Genomic DNA, 20,119 nt, shown 5'->3' on the forward strand with positions numbered 1-20,119 from the left:
AACAGCTATAGATTTTAAACTGACCAATATCAATATGCATTGGTCAAACATGAATGTACAAATCGCACGCACCACACGGGGGCATCATTCAGCACATTGGACAGCGACGTGTTCCGTGACGTGTCCACGTCGGCTACCGGAAGCGACGTGATCTGATGGATTTAAAGCTTTTATTTTATTTTGCTGGATAAAGATTAATCTCGTTCGAAGAAAATTGATTTTTTTGTCGTTAATCTGTGACTCAGGGGTAGGATCCACCCGGGATTAAAACGACTGGTATGACGTGACGGCCAGTGTTAATTTGTATCAAAGTGAGTTTGGAACGGTGACAATGTCACAATGTATGACTATATCTCGCCACCTGGCTACAGCTGTAACATTCACCGGAAACCGGTTAGTTATCAGTATTGTTGTTCTAGTTTTAGTCAATCCAAATCGCTATGTTAATACAAATTCTCTGCACAGGCCACATATTCATTATTTGTTAAATTGCAGTCAGTGGGTGAATTGAGATTAGTTTAGCTTGTAGAGCTAACAATTTACTGGCAAGTAATACATCTTACATAACGTAAAACACTGTTTAAATAATATATTAACTCGTTGGCAGAGCAACCTGGACTCAGGGGTAGACGTAACATGTGGGGGATCCCCATCATCCATTTCGTATGATATGTTACGAATTGCAATTCGTTAGCTAGGTGGCTAACGTTAGCTAGGCTAGAAGGTAGGGTTAGGCGTAAAGTTAAATGGTAAGTGGAAGGTTTAGCTAACATGCGAAGTAGCTAATCGTAGTAAGAACTTGCAAGGTTGCCTAAACATCAAATTGTTGCCCTGGTTTCTCCATGGATATTCAGTTTGAAAGAAGTCACTGTAAAAAAAAAAGACTCCATAGTCTCTACAGGCCAGAATGTTGATTAAAAACATGTATTTGAGGTTACTTTACAGGTTGTCCTTTTGTCGGAAAGTAGTGGGCATCAAATGTACACAGTATTGTTAAATAAATAAAAATACAATTGTTTTGCGGCACTGGTAGGTTCTGTCATGTGTATTTTCCATCTCCTGACACATTTCATGTGATGCACAAAAATGTAACAGTAGCCGAATGTAACCAAACATAGACCAAAGCACATTCCCTCACACTCAGCTGGAAGTGCTTGTGAAATTTGCCAGCTGATTGCGCGGGACAACATTCGGTCTGTGCTTGACATTCAGCCATTGTTGACATTTTATGCAAGTTGCGTGCGGGTGCGTCTGCATTGAAAATATAAAACTGATATACAGACCAGCGTACGGAGAGTCTAGTTAATAACACTACTTTGTACATATTTAGCCTCAGATTACCTTCTACATAAGGATAAATCAGCGGACAACAGGTAATGTACATTCAAATGATTTTTTTCAGCATTCTGACTTCTGATGGGACTAACGTCAAGAAAGGAGTTTATTCATAGAGGCTAAAGTTGTCCGTGATGAGATTCGAACGCGCAACCTTTGGGTTGCTAGAAGTTTGCGTTCTACGCCCACCCTAACCAACCCCACTCTTTTCATTTTTTCCTTATGTAACCCTACCAAACGTAACATATACTAATTTGAGTTGCCCGGATTTTTGTTTACTATGTTACGTCTAGTCTATGACACCAGTCTGGGCAGAGGTAGGAGGGTGCGTTTCTATTGCACATGCATGTACTGTATCTATTCCTGTTGACACTGCTTTGAACTCAACACATCTAGCTAGTTGGCTGTTCCTTGGTGCCTCTGTGATTTACGAATGATAGGCCTAGCTACCTATGTTTCATGTCCACAACTAACTTGAAGGGATACGTGGTGACAGACTTTACTTCCGGCGTGACTATGTCTATGTCCTTCTCTCCAGATCACCAGGGGAAAGCAACACCTGGGTCCACGTAGTACGTTCCCAACCATGAGGAGGTGACAGCCAGATAACTCTGCTGCTAGGTCTTGCTGCTTGGACATATGGCAAGGTAACACACACTCTTTATTTGTGGGTTGTATTATTAGCCAATCTAGCTCGAATCTCCACCCGCGTAGGATAACCATCCATCGAAATACAGGGATATGTCTAGAGCTAGACCAGGGGTAGTATGTCTAGAGCTAGACCAGGGGTAGTATGTCTAGAGCTAGACCAGGGGTAGTATGTCTAGAGCTGGACCAGGGGTAGTATGTCTAGAGCTGGACCAGGGGTAGTATGTCTAGAGCTGGACCAGGGGTAGTATGTCTAGAGCTGGACCAGGGGTAGTATGTCTAGAGCTAGACCAGGGGTAGTATGTCTAGAGCTAGACCAGGGGTAGTATGTCTAGAGCTGGACCAGGGGTAGTATGTCTAGAGCTGGACCAGGGGTAGTATGTCTAGAGCTGGACCAGGGGTGGTGTGTCTAGAGCTGGACCAGGGGTAGTATGTCTAGAGCTGGACCAGGGGTGGTGTGTCTGGAGAGCTAGACCAGGGGTGGTGTGTCTGGAGAGCTAGACCAGGGGTAGTATGTCTAGAGCTGGACCAGGGGTAGTATGTCTAGAGCTGGACCAGGGGTAGTGTGTCTGGAGAGCTGGACCAGGGGTGGTGTGTCTGGAGAGCTGGACCAGGGGTGGTGTGTCTGGAGAGCTGGACCAGGGGTGGTGTGTCTGGAGAGCTGGACCAGGGGTGGTGTGTCTGGAGAGCTGGACCAGGGGTGGTGTGTCTGGAGAGCTGGACCAGGGGTGGTGTGTCTGGAGAGCTGGACCAGGGGTGGTGTGTCTGGAGAGCTGGACCAGGGGTGGTGTGTCTGGAGAGCTGGACCAGGGGTGGTGTGTCCATAAACACTCTTCCCAGGTGGTGGATCAGAGAGGATAAAAAAAATAGAACAAAAAGTTAATCGACACACTGGTATAATAGTGTTCTCAAAGGACAACGTCTGGATCACAAACTGGTTGTTCTTCAGAAGGACCACGAGGCAACACACACTAACTGGACTGCTGTGTTCACGTGATGGCAGGATGTGAACTTCAGCATGTGTTTAGGTGACAAGGTCTAATGTTTATGATTGATTGAGATGTTACCACAGTGTTATGTTATACAGAACTAGTAATGTAATAACTGTGTGTGTCCATGCGTTATGTTGTAGTAGGCCATATCTATGAAAGTAATGAAAACCTCCTCCTCCAGGATCACTTTCTCATGCCTGCCAGCCTCCTGGTACTGCAGTGTGTCCTTGCTGTCTCTGGGTTGTGTGCCCAGGCAAAGGGCCTTCTTCCTGGTGTTCCTCACCTGCTCTGCCCTGGTTTTCCTGGGGGTCTACCAGACTGAGCTCTGGGGGCCCCAGCGCCACAGGGGACACGTCAACAAGTGAGTGAGACGTCAGATGAACGGACAGACAGAATGACAAAAAGAGAGCGAGAGAAACAGGCACACACACACATGCATACATACACACACACATAAACACACAAAAAAAACACACCAGGCAAAGTGTTTGCACTACTACTAAGTCAACCCAGACTCTGCATTAGTGTATGGTGTCTAACATGTTTCTCTCTCCATCTCCCGCTCTCACCCCTAGATACCTCTCATCTGTGGAGACCATGGAGGCGACTGATGTCACCAACGCAGCTCTAAACTATGGGATCATGGTGGACTGTGGCAGCAGCGGCTCCAGGTGTATGTGTACTACTGGCCCCCCACCATGGAAACCTCCACACCCTGCTGGACATCAGGCAGATGAGGGACCACGACCGTCACCCTGTGGTCAAGAAGATCAAACCTGGTGAGGAAAGAGTGGGGGGGTAATGCCAATAACATCACAGCAGAGAACAAGTCTTAACTCTGAATGTCACCAGGTGAAAAGGATGTGAGTCTCTGGATAAGAGCGTCTGCTAAATGAGCAGAAACGATTAAATGTACTCTGTCAGATGCCCCTCTACCTCTTTACCTCTGGTACAGGGAGAGCTAACATACAGTAGCTAGTTACCGGTAACTGTCAAAATACAGGAAGCGCCAACAGAAAGTGTCTTAGTAGGGCGTTGAGCCATTACAACTACCAGAACAGATTCTACAATCTGTGTCTGGAACTCTACTGGAGGGATCTTCCATTAGAAATTCCTTCATTTGATGTTTTGGGTGGTGGTGGAAAATGCTGTCTCAGGTGCAGCCCAAGAATCTTCCATAAGTGTTCAATTGGGTTGAGATCTGAACACACACACACACTTTAAACACACTAAGCTCCTTTTGACCCCTTTTTCAATGTCCCTGAGATCCTCTTGTTCTAGCCATGGTTGCCAAAATAATGAGCAACTGGGTGTTTTTCTACATGACCCTAAGCATGATGGGTTGTTAATTGCTTAATTAACTCAGGAACCACACTTGGGTGGAAGCACCTGCTTTCAGTATACTGTGTCCCTCATTTACTCATGTCTTTCCTTTTATTCTGGGAGTTCTGTGGGAGTTCCTACATGTTCACCATGTAGGGGCATGTAGGGGCATGTTCAGGGGCATGTAGGGGCATGTAGGGGCATGTTCACCATGTAGGGGCATGTAGGGGCATGTTCACCATGTCAAGGGCATGTAGGGGCATGTAGGGGCATGTAGGGCGTGTAGGGGCATGTAGGGGCGTGTAGGGCGTGTAGGGGCATGTAGGGGCATGTAGGGGCATAGGGGCATGTAGGGGCGTAGGGCATGTAGGGGCATGAAGGGGCATGTAGGGGCATTCACCATGTAGGGGCATGTAGGGGCATGTAGGGGCATGTAGGGGCATGTAGGGGCATGTAGGGGCATGTTCACCATGTAGGGGCATGTAGGGGCATGTAGGGCGTGTAGGGGCGTGTAGGGGCGTGTAGGGGCATGTAGGGGGGCATGTAGGGGCATGTAGGGGCATGTAGGGGCGTGGCACCCCAGAAGAAGTTAGTTGTTGTCATACAGTGTGGAGGGTTTCTACCAGTTTTCCCATGTTGTCAGGCAACCTGCTCCTTATCTCAACATTCTTTCCATTACCACCTATTGGCCTGATACCTGAACACACTGGGACTGAGTGGGACCGAGTGGGACTGAGTGGGACCGAGTGGGACTACAATTGCTAAGCAGTTAGCAGCTGCTTTGTTCCCACTAAATTAACTGTAGAATTGACAGAGAAATAGTGAATCTGCCCTGTTACACCCCAGCCAAGGCCACTGCCTCGTCCTCAACTCAGATATCGCTAACCTCTCTCGCTTTTCTCTCTCTCTCCTTCCTTTCTCCCCTTTCCTCTCCAGGTATTTCCACCATGGCGCTGAGCCCAGCCAAGGCCAGTGACTACCTCCACCCCCTCCTTTCCTTCGCTGCCACCCATGTCCCCAGGAAGAAACACAAGGAGACTCCTCTCTATATCCTCTGTACTGCTGGCATGAGACTGCTTCCTGAGAGGTAGGCCTCAGCCCTCCACCTCCACTTTGTCAGGGTTCAAGGGTCAGCAGGGGGTCAAGCACAGTATCCCCCCCTAGAGATCTGTGGGAGGTTTAGAGCATTGATTTATACATCCCTAACAGCGGTTTAAAAAGTGTTTATTTCTCCCCATGTGACCCCCAGTCAGCAGGCTGCTATCCTGGAGGACCTGGTAAGAGATGTTCCAGTGGAGTTTGACTTCCTGTTCTCCAGCTCCCATGCAGAGGTGATCTCTGGGAAACAGGAAGGTGAGACAGAGCTGTGAGCCTGATGGGAATATGGTACAGTTATACCTAGACACTGTTCGGTTCCTGGGATCACCCAAACACAAACTGTATGCGCCACTAAGTGGCTTTGGATAAAAGTGCCTGCTGAATGTGTTTATACTGGTGTGAAAAGGACAAATGGTGTAATGGAACTAATATACTGCACCTGTCCTCTGTGTGCTTTGTGGCGTTAATGTTAACACTGCCTTTCTGCCTGCAGGTGTGTATGCATGGATTGGTATTAACTTTGTGTTGGGACGCTTTGACCATGCCGCTTCGTTGATGATGTCGCTTGTTTGTCCACTGCAAAGGATGAGGCTGGATTTTGTATGGAGTTATGGCTTAGCTGTAGGCCTGAAACATGTCGCTAGCCACCATTTTATAGGGCGTTAGATGACGTACATGGCGGCTATGCACACAACACGATTATTGTGAATGTTCAGATGAATATAATAGTTTGATCTAAGCGTTTAGCCTACATGCGCTGCAAGAAGAACGGTTTTCCTGATAGTCCTGTTTACATGGACACATCTGAAATCAGGCTACCCGATGGCCATTTTCACCATTTATCAACGAGGATAAACGTTCTACCACAGCGACCATGTTATTTTGGGTAAAGCCTATTTGATTCTGAGTTCGGACATGTAAAGTTTGTAAGTGAAAAGTGTGTCTAAGATGCACAGGGGAGAGCCAGGGAGAAAGTAACGCACCCATTTGCTCAGAGAACACAGAATTTAGAACGACGTGGTGAAGTCCGCAGGTTCCCAATGCAGAGGAGGATCTCTCTCAAAACAGCCCGGTCCAAACATGTTTCACCGAGTTACGAACAAAAGTGGTTTTGAGTGACGTTTAGAAAATACCGACCCGGAAGTGCTTTCCGGCTGTGGAGTTGTTTCTGAGTTTTACGGTTCCAAACATATTTATTTTTCTTCACCAATCTAGTGACTAAATGACATCACAGGTTCCATCTATCATGCTAGCTAGTCTTGTGTGTACGTCTGGGAGAAGTTACAGGAGAGAATGTGGGGCGGGACCTAAGTAACACAATGTAAACTGATGACCTGGAATAAAATCAACTCTACTTCTAAGCACATTGTCTCATCTCCCTCTAGTTCATATTGCTTTTATAATGTCAGCAAAACATTAACATGTGACAGAATGTTTGCAAATGATATGACATCATTACAATTCTGCCTTAATCAATTGACTTGACAGATCAGCTTTTCACAAACTTTTATCTAAAGGCAGGTTAGTGGTTAAAAAAATATATCTTATATAATATATTCTGGTGGTCAGTTACCTTCTGTCAAGCCGTGGAAATGTGATGAGCAGGATAATTGTGCCGTTTTGTGAAGAGAATGAAGTGTTTATTCTATCAAGACACGAGAAGCGCCTGACAAGGACCGCTGCAGAGCACCTGATTGGTAGAGCTAATCATGAATAGTCAGTGATTATTGTGAACAACATCTCCTACTACGTACCATTTAAAGTGAGATGAGAAAATGATGGTTAATATAGCTATTATGTGATCCATTTTAGTCCCATTTTTAGTATTGTGGTTGGTTCATTTTCATAAATTACGAACCTATAGCATTAATTATTCAAATTGACACAAACATGAAATGATGGCTGATGGTACATTTGTTGAAAGTAACGAGCATGACAAACTAGGAACATGGAGATGCTGTAGATATTGTGCTTCTCGCCAGCTGTTGTTTCCTTCCCAAAGCTGTGTTCCTCCCTCTCTGTTGGCAGGTACAAAAGTAACTCTGCCGTAGTTCTGTGTTCTCTGTCTATTTTTAAACTACTTTCACTTTTATTTCACTACATTTCTAAAGAAAATAATGTACTTTTTACTCCAAACATTTTCCCTGACACCCAAAAGTTTTCATTACATTTAGAAAAAACAGCCCGGTCCGAACATGTTTAAATTTAAACTCATTTACCCTAGAACTGCTATAACAGTTGCTAATGGTAGAGGACATGTATAAGATGTGTGTCATAAAATATGGTGTCTCCAGCTCTGTTGATCTCTGAGTAATTAGGGTCACAAAAAAAGTGTTACTTTTGTCCCAGTTCTCCCTTTCAGTTTTCACTGACTCACTTCACTCACATGCACAGATCAAATACAGAACTGAAGCAAGTTGTCAAATCTGTCCAGGATGATCAAGATTTTTATTTGGTAACATTGCGCAGTGTGACATGATAATTGTAAAAGACTGAATCCGACTAGCTAATCATGATGATGAACCAGATTTGACAGCATCTGATGACTTGTTTGCCAAAGGGTGATGTATATATGGACATGTTGTCAGGTCACAAAGGGTGATGTAAATATGGACACGTTGTCAGGCCACATGGACATGTTGTCAGGTCACAAAGGGTGATGTATGGACATGTTGTCAGGTCACGTTGTGGACATGTTGTCACAAAAGGGTGATGTGTATATGGACATGTTGTCAGGCCACAAAGGGTGATGTAAATATGGACACGTTGTCAGGTCACAAAGGGTGATGTAAATATGGACATGTTGTCAGGCCACAAAGGGTGATGTGTATATGGACATGTTGTCAGGCCACAAAGGGTGATGTGTATATGGACATGTTGTCAGGTCACAAAGGGTGATGTGTATGTGGACATGTTGTCAGGTCACAAAGGGTGATGTGTATATGGACATGTTGTCAGGTCACAAAGGGTGATGTATATGGACATGTTGTCAGGCCACAAAGGGTGATGTGTATATGGGACATTGTCAGGTCACAAAGGGGTGATGTGTATATGGACATGTTGTCAGGCCAAAGGGTGATGTGTATATGGACATGTTGTCAGGTCACAAAGGGTGATGTGTATATGGACATGTTGTCAGGTCACAAAGGGTGATGTGTATATGGACATGTTGTCAGGTCACAAAGGGTGATGTGTATATGGACATGGCCACATGGACATGTTGTCAGGCCACAAAGGGTTGTATATATGGACATGTTGTCAGGTCACAAAGGGTGATGCCGGGGACATTGTGTGATATATGGACATGTTGTCAGGTCACAAGGGTGAGGGTGTGTATATGGACATGTTGTCAGGTCACAAAGGGTGTGTATATGGACATGTTGTCAGGTCACAAAGGGTGATGACATGATGTGGGCCTAAAGGGTGATGTGTATATGATGCTGGCTGCCGGTTTGTGTATATATGGACATGTTGTCAGGTCACAAAGGGTGATGTGTATATGGACATGTTTGTTCACAAAGGGTGATGTGTATATGGACATGTTTCAGGTGTGATATATGGACATGTTGTCAGGTCACAAAGGGTGGTGATGTTGTCAGGCACAAAGGGTGGGACACGCTTGTCAGGTTTGTGTATATATGGACATGGGTTTGTGTATATATGGACATGTTGTCAGGTCACAAAGGGTGATGTGTATATGGACATGTTGTCAGGTCACAAAGGGTGATGTGTATATGGACATGTTGTCAGGTCACAAAGGGTGATGTGTATATGGACATGTTGTCAGGTCACAAAGGGTGATGTGTATATGGACATGTTGTCAGGTCACAAAGGGTGATGTGTATATGGACATGTTGTCAGGTCACAAAGGGTGATGTGTATATGGACATGTTGTCAGGTCACAAAGGGTGATGTGTATATGGACATGTTGTCAGGCCACAAAGGGTGATGTGTATATGGACATGTTGTCAGGCCACAAAGGGTGATGTATATATCAGGCCACAAAGGGTGATGTGTATGTGGACATGTTGTCAGGCCACAAAGGGTGATGTGTATGTGGACACGTTGTCAGGCCACAAAGGGTGATGTGTATATGGACATGTTGTCAGGCCACAAAGGGTGATGCCGGGGTTTGTGTATATATGGACATGTTGTCAGGCCACAAAGGGTGATGTGTATATGGACATGTTGTCAGGTCACAAAGGGTGATGTGTATATGGACATGTTGTCAGGTCACAAAGGGTGATGTGTATATGGACATGTTGTCAGGCCACAAAGGGTGATGTGTATATGGACATGTTGTCAGGCCACAAAGGGTGATGTATATATGGACATGTTGTCAGGTCACAAAGGGTGATGTGTATATGGACACACAAAGGGTGATGTGTATATGTTGTGGACAGGGTGATGTGTATATGGACATGTTGTCACAAAGGGTGATGTGTATATGGACATGTTGTCAGGTCACAAAGGGTGATGTGTATATGGACATGTTGTCAGGTCACAAAGGGTGATGTGTATATGGACATGTTGTCAGGCCACAAAGGGTGATGCCGGGGTTTGTGTATATATGGACATGTTGTCAGGCCACAAAGGGTGATGCCGGGGTTTGTGTATATATGGACATGTTGTCAGGCCACAAAGGGTGATGTGTATATGGACATGTTGTCAGGTCACAAAGGGTGATGGACATGGGGTTTGTGTATATATGGACATGTCACAAAGGGTGATGTGTCAGGTCACAAAGGGTGATGTGTATATGGACATGTTGTCAGGTCACAAAGGGTGATGTGTATATGGACATGTTGTCAGGTCACAAAGGGTGATGTGTATATGGACATGTTGTCAGGCCACAAAGGGTGATGTGTATATGGACATGTTGTCAGGCCACAAAGGGTGATGTATATATGGACATGTTGTCAGGCCACAAAGGGTGATGTGTATATGGACATGTTGTCAGGCCACAAGGGTGGTGTATGTGGACGTTGTCAGGCCACAAAGGGTGTGTATATGGACATGTTGTCAAAGGGTGATGCCGGGGTTTGTGTATATATGGACATGTTGTCAGGCCACAAAGGGTGATGTGTATATGGACATGTTGTCAGGCCACAAAGTGATGTGTATATGGACATGTTGTCAGGGTGATATATGGACATGTTGTTTGTGTATATATGGACATGTTGTCAGGCCACAAAGGGTGATGCCGGGGTTTGTGTATATATGGACAGGCATTTTTGAACAGACTGTTGGTTACCCATCGTTGACCTGACACTCAATTCTCCATTTTCCTAGAAGATGATGCAATGGTGGAGGTCACTACAGGGTCACAGAACCATCACCCAATTAGCCGGCGGCGTACAGTGGGCATCATGGACATGGGCGGAGCCTCGCTGCAGATAGCCTATGAGGTGCCTAGCGCGGTCCACTTCAGTTCACCTGAACAGGTAAGGAAGGATCCAGCTGAGTGCTCGTATTCTCATTGTATTTGTGTGGTATGACTGGCTGTTGTGTATACTGGTAGGCCTGATGTTAGGTTTAGTAAACCACACCATGTATTAGAGATAATGTCTGCGTCCTGATTCTCAACACCAGGGTCATATTCATTAGGGCACACCGTAGCGAAATGTTTTGTAACGGAAAAAATAACATGAGCATTTCGTATTGGACACATTCAGGTAGTCCCTCCCTGTTTCCATGTGTTTTCTTCCATTTGGTGCCTTTATGAATCTCCCATTTATCGCAAATAATTTAACGCCAAGATCTTTACAAAGCTATTATTCAAGGAGTAGGGTGAAGTTGCTACTGATCTTGGGCCAGTTTAGCATTTTCCACACTAAGGGTTAAGGTTAGAATTGGGAAGGGGAAGCTGACTCTAGATAGGTACCCAGGGGAAACTTCACCCCAGAGCATGATTTTATGGTTGAAGTCATGTATGTGGTTCTCTGTCTCCCTCTACAGGAGGAGTCGGGGAAGAGCCTGCTGGCAGAGTTTAACCTGGGCTGTGATTCAGAGCACACGCAGCACGTCTACCGTGTATATGTCACCACATTCCTGGGCTTCGGGGGAACATGGCTCGACAGCTACGAAGACCAGCTGGTCAACTCCACCATCACCAAGAACAGGTAGGACCGGCAGGGACACACACACACACACACACACACACACACACACACACACACACACACACACACACACACACACACACACACACACACACACACACAGTGCCTATTCAGACCCCTTGGCTCTTTTTCTTCATCAATCTACACACAATACCCCATAATGATAAAGCCAACAGGTTTTTAGAAATATTTGCTAAGTTATAAAAATCAGTGGCTTAAAGTACTTAAGATACTTTAAAGTATCTTTACTTAAGTTGAAAATAATGTACTTTTTACTCCAAACATTTTCCCTGACACCCAAAAGTTTTCATTACATTTAGAAAATGGTCCAATTCACACACTTATTAAGAGAACATCCCTGGTCATCCCTACTGCCTCTGATCTGACGGACTCACTAAACAGAGAACATCCCTACTGCCTCTGATCTGACGGACTCACTAAACAGAGAACATCCCTACTGCCTCTGATCTGACGGACTCAATAAACAGAGAACATCCCTGGTCATCCCTACTGCCTCTGATCTGACGGACTCACTAAACAGAGAACATCCCTGGTCATCCCTACTGCCTCTGATCTGACGGACTCACTAAACAGAGAACATCCCTGGTCATCCCTACTGCCTCTGATCTGACGGACTCACTAAACAGAGAACATCCCTGGTCATCCCTACATCTCCACTAAACAGAGAACATCCCTGGTCATCCCTACTGCCTCTGATCTGACGGACTCAATAAACAGAGAAGATCCCTGGTCATCCCTACTGCCTCTGATCTGACGGACTCACTAAACACAAATGCTTCATTTGTAAAATGTCTGAGTGTATGAAAATGGTGCTCGTCTGGTATGCGTAATATAAGGAATCTGAAATTATTTGTTTTACTTTTGATACTTAAGTATATTTAAAAGCAAATAATTGTAGACTTTTCCTTTTGCCTTCTTGGGTATGACTCTACAAGCTTGGCACACCTATATTTTGGGAGTTTCTCCCATTCTCTGCAGACCCTCTCAAGATCTGTCAGGTTGAATGGGGAGCGTTGTTGCGCAGCTATTTTTAGGTCTCTCCAGAGATGTTCGATCGGGTTCAAGTCTGAACTCTGGCTGGGCCACTCAAGGACATTCGGAGACTTGTCCAGAAGCCACTCCTGCTTTGTCTTGACTGTGTTTTTATTTGACCATTATTTAACTCGGCAAGGCAGTTAAGAACAAATTCTTATTTACAATGATGACCTACCCCGGCCAAACCCGGACGAAGCTGGGCAAATTGTGCGCCGCCCTATGGGACTCCCAATCACGGTCGGATATGATGCAGCCTGGATTTGAACCCGGTACTGCAGTTACTCCTCTTGAACTGAGATGTGGTGTCTTAGACCACTGCGCCACTCGTTGTCCTCTTGGAAGGTGAAACTTCGCCCCAGTCTGAGTGCCCTGGAGCAGGTTTTCATTAAGGATCTCTCTACTTTTCTCTCCATTCTTCACCGTAGGGATGGTGCCAGGTTTCCTCCAGATGTGACGCTTGGCATTCAGGCCGAAAAGAAAGTTCAATCTTGGTTTCATCAGACCAGAGAATCTTGTTTCTCATGGTCTTGAGAGTCTTTAGGTGCCTTTTGGCAAACTCCAAGTGGGCTACTGAGGAGTGACTTCCGTCTGTCCGCTCTATAATAAAGGCCTGATTGGTGGAGTGCTGCAGAGATGGTTGTTCTTCGGGAAGGTTCTCCCATCTCCAGAGAGGAACTCTAGAGTTCTTGGTCACCTCCCTGACCAAGGCCTTTCTCCCCTGATTGCTTAGTTTGGCGGGGAGGCCATCTCCCTGACCAAGGCCTTTCTCCCCTGATTGCTTAGTTTGATCTCCCCTTGCCTTTCTCCCCTGATTGTTTGGCGGGGAGGCCATCTCCCTGACCAAGGCCTTTCTCCCCTGATTGCTTAGTTTGGCGGGGAGGCCACCTCCCTGACCAAGGCCTTTCTCCCCTGATTGCTTAGTTTGGCAGGGAGGCCATCTCCCTGACCAAGGCCTTTCTCCCCTGATTGCTTAGTTTGGCGGGGAGGCCATCTCCCTGACCAAGGCCTTTCTCCCCTGATTGCTTAGTTTGGCGGGGAGGCCATCTCCCTGACCAAGGCCTTTCTCCCCTGATAATTCAGTTTGGCGGGGAGGCCATCTCCCTGACCAAGGCCTTTCTCCCCTGATAATTCAGTTTGGCAGGGCGGTCAGCTCTAGGAAGAGTCTTGGTGTTTCTACATTTCTTCCATTTTAAGAATGATGGAAGCCACTGGGTTTTTCGGGAACTTCAATGCTGCAAACATTTTTTGGGTAACCTTCCCCAGATCTGTGACTCGACACAATCCTTTCTCGGAGCTCTGCTGGCAATTCCTTGGACCTCATGTCTTGGTTTTTGTTTTGACATGCACTGTCAACTGTGGGACCTTATATAGACAGGTTTGTGCCTTTCCAAATCATGTCCAATCAATTGAATTTACCACAGATGGACTCCAGTGAAGTTGTAGAAACATCTCAAGGATGATCAATGGAAACAGGATGCACCTGAGCTCATTTTTGAGTCTCATAGCAAAGGGTCTGAATATTTCTTCATGTGAATAAGGTATTTCTGTTTTTTATTTTTTATTCATTTGCAAACATTTCTAAAAACCTGTTTTCACTTTGTCATTATGGGGTATTGTGTGTAGATGGCTGAGTTTTGAAAAATAATAAACATTTTAATAAGTCTAATGTAACAAAATGTGGAAAGAGTCAAGGGGTCTGAATACTTACCAAAGGCACTGTGCGTGCATGCATGCATACATACACAAAGGCACGTGCATATACAGACACTTGCATAAACAGAGGGTCACATTCTTAAATTCATCACCTTCCTACAATTTCTTCTCAACACCTTGAGTCTGAGAACTTAATGATTGATTGATCAACTGACTATCCCTTCCTTCGTGTCACTTCCTGGTTGTCCTCCAGGCTGACAGGCGATCAGACAGGCATGATGGAAGCCACTCCCCTTGCAGACCCATGCCTCCCTGTCGGCCTATCAGACGTGGTGCGTCGGGACGGCCGTGCGGTTCACCTGAGAGGGCAGGGGGACTGGGCGCGGTGCCAGGGGGCAGTCAGGCCTTTCCTGGGTCTCCACAATGGCACCATGGGATCCCCCAGGGGGGTGTACCAGGCCCCCATCGACTACAGCAACTCAGAGTTCTACGGCTTCTCTGAGTTCTTCTACTGCACTGAGGATGTACTGAGGATGGGGGGACCATACGACAGCGCTAAGTACTCCAAGGCTGCCACGGTAACCACAGCTCATCATTCTAAAACTTATCATGATCAGATATTCTAGACCTGGGTTTCCTCTGTCATTACCTAGGCAGGTTAGGTTTCTCCTCACTTAGCCCTCTTGTTCCTGATTTGTATTTATTTATTTATTTTAAGTCTGGTTTCAACAACAACAAAAATCCTTTGAAGAAGCCTTTCTGTGCACTGCCTAAGAAATCTAAGGGAAAATATTGGTTTTGTGAAAGGCAAGAAAATTACTTTTGTCATTCTCTTCAAGTTAGCCTGGTACCCGTCTGTTTGTGTCGTCAAGCCACTCCCTGTCAGGTTTGGCATGATGAGGAGTTGGAACGATAGCACAAACAGATCTGGGAACAGGCTGTCACGCCACTCCTTGTCAGGTTTGGCATGATGAGGAGTTGGAACGATAGCACAAACAGATCTGGGAACAGGCTGTCACGCCACTCCTTGTCAGGTTTGGCATGATGAGGAGTTGGAACGATAGCACAAACAGATCTGGGAACAGGCTGTCTTTTTAAGCTCTTATATCACCAAGAGATCTTTCCAGGAGGTAACTCTCTGTTCTCTCCTGTCTGTCTGCAGGACTATTGTGCCACCAAGTGGTCAACCCTCACCAAGCGTCTGGACAGCAAGCTGTTCTCTAAACAAGCAGACTCCTCCAGACTGAAGTAAGAAACCCTTCAACCCAGTTACCCAGGCAACCACTGTACTCAATATGTCTAGTAGATATTCATCTGTAACCCCAGTTACCCAGGCAACCACTGTACTCCATATGTCTAGTAGATATTCATCTGTAACCCCAGTTACCCAGGCAACCACTGTACTCCATATGTCTAGTAGATATTCATCTGTAACCCCAGTTACCCAGGCAACCACTGTACTCCATATGTCTAGTAGATATTCATCTGTAACCCCAGTTACCCAGGCAACCACTGTACTCCATATGTCTAGTAGATATTCATCTGTAACCCCAGTTACCCAGGCAACCACTGTACTCCATATGTCTAGTAGATATTCATCTGTAACCCCAGTTACCCAGGCAACCACTGTACTCAATATGTCTAGTAGATATTCATCTGTAACCCCAGTTACCCAGGCAACCACTGTACTCAATATGTCTAGTAGATATTCATCTGTAACCCCAGTTACCCAGGCAACCACTGTACTCAATATGTCTAGTAGATATTCATCTGTAACCCCAGTTACCCAGGCAACCACTGTACTCAATATGTCTAGTAGATATTCATCTGTAACCCCAGTTACCCAGGCAACCACTGTACTCCATATGTCTAGTAGATATTCATCTGTAACCCCAGTTACCCAGGCAACCACTGTACTCAATATGTCTAGTAGATATTCATCTGTAACCCCAGTTACCCAGGCAACCACTGTACTCAATATGTCTAGTAGATATTCATCTGTAACCCCAGTTACCCAGGCAACCACTGTACTCAATATGTCTAGTAGATATTCATCTGTTACCCAGGCTACCACTGTACTCAATATGTCTAGTAGATATTCATCTGTAACCCCAGTTACCCAGGCTACCACTGTACTCAATATGTCTAGTAGATATTCATCTGTAACCCCAGTTACCCAGGCTACCACTGTACTCAATATGTCTATAGATATTCATCTGTAACCCCAGTTACCCAGGCAACCACTGTACTCAATATGTCTAGTAGATATTCATCTGTAACCCCAGTTACCCAGGCAACCACTGTACTCAATATGTCTAGTAGATATTCATCTGTAACCCCAGTTACCCAGGCTACCTCTGTACTCAATATGTCTAATAGATATTCATCTACTACCATCTGTCTGGAAATGCCTATCTAATAAAAATGGAATGCGTATTGTGCATACCTTACCTCAGCATACCTCACCTCATCAACCACCTCTCTCCCTGTCCAGGTACCAGTGTTTTAAGTCAGCCTGGATGTTCCAGGTGCTCCACTCAGGCTTCAGGTTCCCTAAGGACTACCCCAGCCTGAAGACTGCTCAGCTGGTCTATGACAAGGAGGTGCAGTGGACCCTGGGAGCCATCCTGTTTAAGACGCGTTTCCTGCCTCTCAGGTCAGTAGGCACTTCTTGTGTGTGTCTGTCTGTCTGTGTGTCTGTTTGTTGTTAATCCATCTCTCTCCTCTCTAACAGGGACCTCCAGGCAGAGTCATTTAAACAGAGCCACTCCAACTGGCTGCGTTCCTCCTTCGTCTACAACCACTACCTGTTTTTTGCCTGTATCCTGGTGGTCCTGCTGGCCATTCTGCTGTACATCCTCCGCCTCCGCAGGATCCACCAGCGAGAACAGAGGCAGGCAGAGGCCCTGGACCTGCTCTGGGTGGAGGAGGGGGAGGCTCTTCTGGCCTGATCCAGGATCAGTTTAGACTCAGAATCTTTCTTGACCTGAGGCCTTGGGTGTGGGGGGGGGTTACTGATCTAGGATGAGTCGAGATGCTCTCAGTAACTGGTGTTCATAGCCTGGTATGCACAGCTCTAGGACCAACCTTTCACCCTCTGAGTTGTAGGCTTGACTGGGGCTCTATTTGTTAAGAGGCACTGATCTAGGATCAGATTATCAACCCGCAAATCATGACCTTGACTGGGACCAACGCCTGTTGGGACAATGATCTAGGACCAGCTTAGTCACGCTGAATCATAACGTTGACTATTGGCTAGAAATGCAATAGCAACGTCATCCTACAACGAAGGTTTTAATTATGGGGGTGCTGGACACTCCCGTTTCTTACAAATCTTTACACCCCAGATACAGATATCAACGTTGACCTGACCGTGAGCACCCTCGTAAAACAGAAAATATCAACCAAGGTCCAAATCACTATTTATAGTAACCTCTGACCTAGAGTGTTGAAACATAAGTAGGAGGGGCCATGTAACCGGAACCTTCAAAAGGGGGAGGAGAATTGCAGGATGTGGGCGAAACATCATGAAGGGAGAACTAGATCGTTAAAACAACGAAACAGGAGAATCCCAACAGGTGAAGGACTGAGGACCGAGCCATTCTATTTCTATTGGAGATAATTCACTGTTGCAGAGGGACCACTGTGTTGGACATTTTGTGTGAAGGAAGGTGAAGCTTGACATCTGAGGCTGAAGTTGCCCTTAACCACAGATCTAGAATCAAGTAACTTACTCCTAATCCTAACATTAACCATGAGGGGGATGCAAATAAAATCTGACCCTGTATCTGTGGTTAGTGGTAACTTCTAGCTACTCTTTGACGAAAAGGGTGCCTCTATGATTGTCTGTTTTGGACAGTATTGTAACCATGATGATAGTTTCTATCTGACCAGTATACTTCCTGTAAGTCTCACAAACAGGAAGTGCATTAATTCCTTAATAATCCCACTGTGGGAATGCTTTTGTATTGAAAAACTACAATCAGGAATCAAACATGGGGCGGCAGGGAGCCTAGTGGTTAGAGTGGAGGGGTGGCAGGGAGCCTAGTGGTTAGAGTGGAGGGGCGGCAGGTAGCCTAGTGGTTAGAGTGGAGGGGTGGCAGGGAGCCTAGTGGTTAGAGTGGAGGGGCGGCAGGTAGCCTAGTGGTTAGAGTGGAGGGGCGGCAGGTAACCTAGTGGTTAGAGTGGAGGGGGGCTGGTAGCCTAGTGGTAGAGGGAGGGGCTGGTAGCCTAGTGGTTAGAGTAGCCTAGTGGTAGAGTGGAGAGTGGAGGGGCGGCAGGTAGCCTAGTGGTTAGAGTGGAGGGGTGGCAGGTAGCCTAGTGCTTAGAGTGGAGGGGTGGCAGGTAGCCTAGTGGTTAGAGCGTTGGGCCAGTAACCGAAAGGTTGCTTGATCGAATCCCCGAGCTGACAAGGTAAAAATCTGTCGTTCTGCCCCTGAACAAGGCAGTTAACTCACTGTTCCACAGGCGCCGAAAGACGTGGATTTCGATTAAGGCCCCTCTCTGATTCAGAGGGGTTGGGTTAAATGTGGAAGACATTTCAGTTGAATGCATTCGGTTGTACAACTGACTAGGTTTCCCCTTTCTCTTCTCAAACAATTTATTACAGGGGTTCATTGAATGTCCTTAACGTTTTTAAACGGTTTGTTTTGGTGCTGGGAACAGATTGTTCTGAGCCAGTTATGTTGATGACAAGCTAGGAGTGAAACGGGTTGTCAGTGTTCAATGGATTGTAGTTGATGCCTTCTGATTGCATTGTGTTGAACTGTGGTACACACACAGCACACACAGTTGACACACACATTGTGTTGAACACACACACACACACACACACACACACACACAACTGAACTCCAAGTTGTGTGTTACGATGGGTCTATGTCAGACTGTCAATGTTAGTGACCCACTAGCTCCTCACCTGCCCTGTACTGTAAATATCCATTCAGACTATCGGTCTGCTCTACTCCTCTTCATAATGTTGGGAGGTATTGCTGTTGTTAAATGAGATGCATTGAATTGCTAATCAAAGGAGCTCTCTTGTTATTTTGAAGCTGTATAATTTGAGTCGTCACAGTGGAAGTGTAGCGTCAGTGATTTTAATGTCAATTCATCTTCCTTTTCTCTTTGGACTCTTTCTCCGGCTGAACCCTTCAGTGCAGCATCTGAATGGGGTCTTATACCTCCCCTCGGTTTGACCCGTTTGTTTTGTTGTTTAAATCTACAAGAGGAAGGGGCCTCTAATTGTTGCAGCTTTATTTTGAATTTTGACTCTTCCTAAAGAAGGACCAATGATCAACTGGACCAAGTGTGTGTTCCAAATGGCACCCTATTCCCTATATAGTGCACTACGTTAGTGGGGCCCTATTCCCTATATAGTGCACTACTTTAGAGCAGGTCCCATAGGGCTTGGGTTAAAAGTATTGCACAGTGTAGTAAATAGGGTGCCATTTCGGACATAATCCTAACTGTCTTGTCGGTCTCTTATTGAGGAAAAATAACTACATGGATGTGGAAAACAAACATCTGTTTTAAATAAATCAATGTTTTAAAACGTGTTGCTTCTCTTTGGGTACTTTCTCTTGGTACATGTTTAGGACCAGGGTTGCATTCATTAGTGCACATGGTAGCAAAAATGTTTTGCAATGGAAAACCAAGTTTTCTTATTGAACAAGTTCAGGTCGTCCCTCCCTGTTTCATTCCAGTTCTTCTGTTTGGTGCCTAGTGTATATGACTGAGCTGGTTTAGCAGGTCTTGGTAACGTGTGTCAATGTGCCCTGACATGAACCGAGGTTGGCAGCTGGCACTTTCCAGGGCATTCTGGGTGTTCATATCATCCAGGTACGAGAGACGGGTGCAGGTCGATGTGCCAACGGACCAAGGCTGACTCTCCCC

The 20,119-nt window shown here is 45.8% G+C and overlaps 1 protein-coding gene and 1 long non-coding RNA gene across 2 annotated transcripts; both read left to right on the forward strand.

The window, feature by feature from the left end:
* Positions 1-146: 146 nt before the first annotated feature.
* LOC118382473 (ectonucleoside triphosphate diphosphohydrolase 7-like) lies at positions 147-18,298 on the forward strand. Its single transcript, XM_052517843.1, is given in 15 exon segments — positions 147-311; positions 1,874-1,982; positions 3,157-3,336; positions 3,551-3,645; positions 3,648-3,665; positions 3,668-3,754; positions 5,235-5,385; positions 5,548-5,651; positions 5,890-5,967; positions 10,692-10,840; positions 11,355-11,518; positions 14,481-14,805; positions 15,390-15,475; positions 16,722-16,883; positions 16,962-18,298. Coding segments are annotated over 14 exon segments (1,824 nt in total). The 5' UTR covers positions 147-311; positions 1,874-1,974; the 3' UTR covers positions 17,179-18,298.
* Positions 8,474-10,235, forward strand: LOC127929710 (uncharacterized). The gene is made up of 3 exons (XR_008135839.1): positions 8,474-8,572; positions 9,073-9,294; positions 10,135-10,235. It is a non-coding gene; the product is annotated as an uncharacterized LOC127929710 (long non-coding RNA).
* Positions 18,299-20,119: the final 1,821 nt, after the last annotated feature.

This window comes from Oncorhynchus keta, unplaced genomic scaffold (assembly GCF_023373465.1).
Source record: "Oncorhynchus keta strain PuntledgeMale-10-30-2019 unplaced genomic scaffold, Oket_V2 Un_scaffold_984_pilon_pilon, whole genome shotgun sequence".
NCBI classification, from domain to species: Eukaryota; Metazoa; Chordata; class Actinopteri; order Salmoniformes; family Salmonidae; genus Oncorhynchus; species Oncorhynchus keta.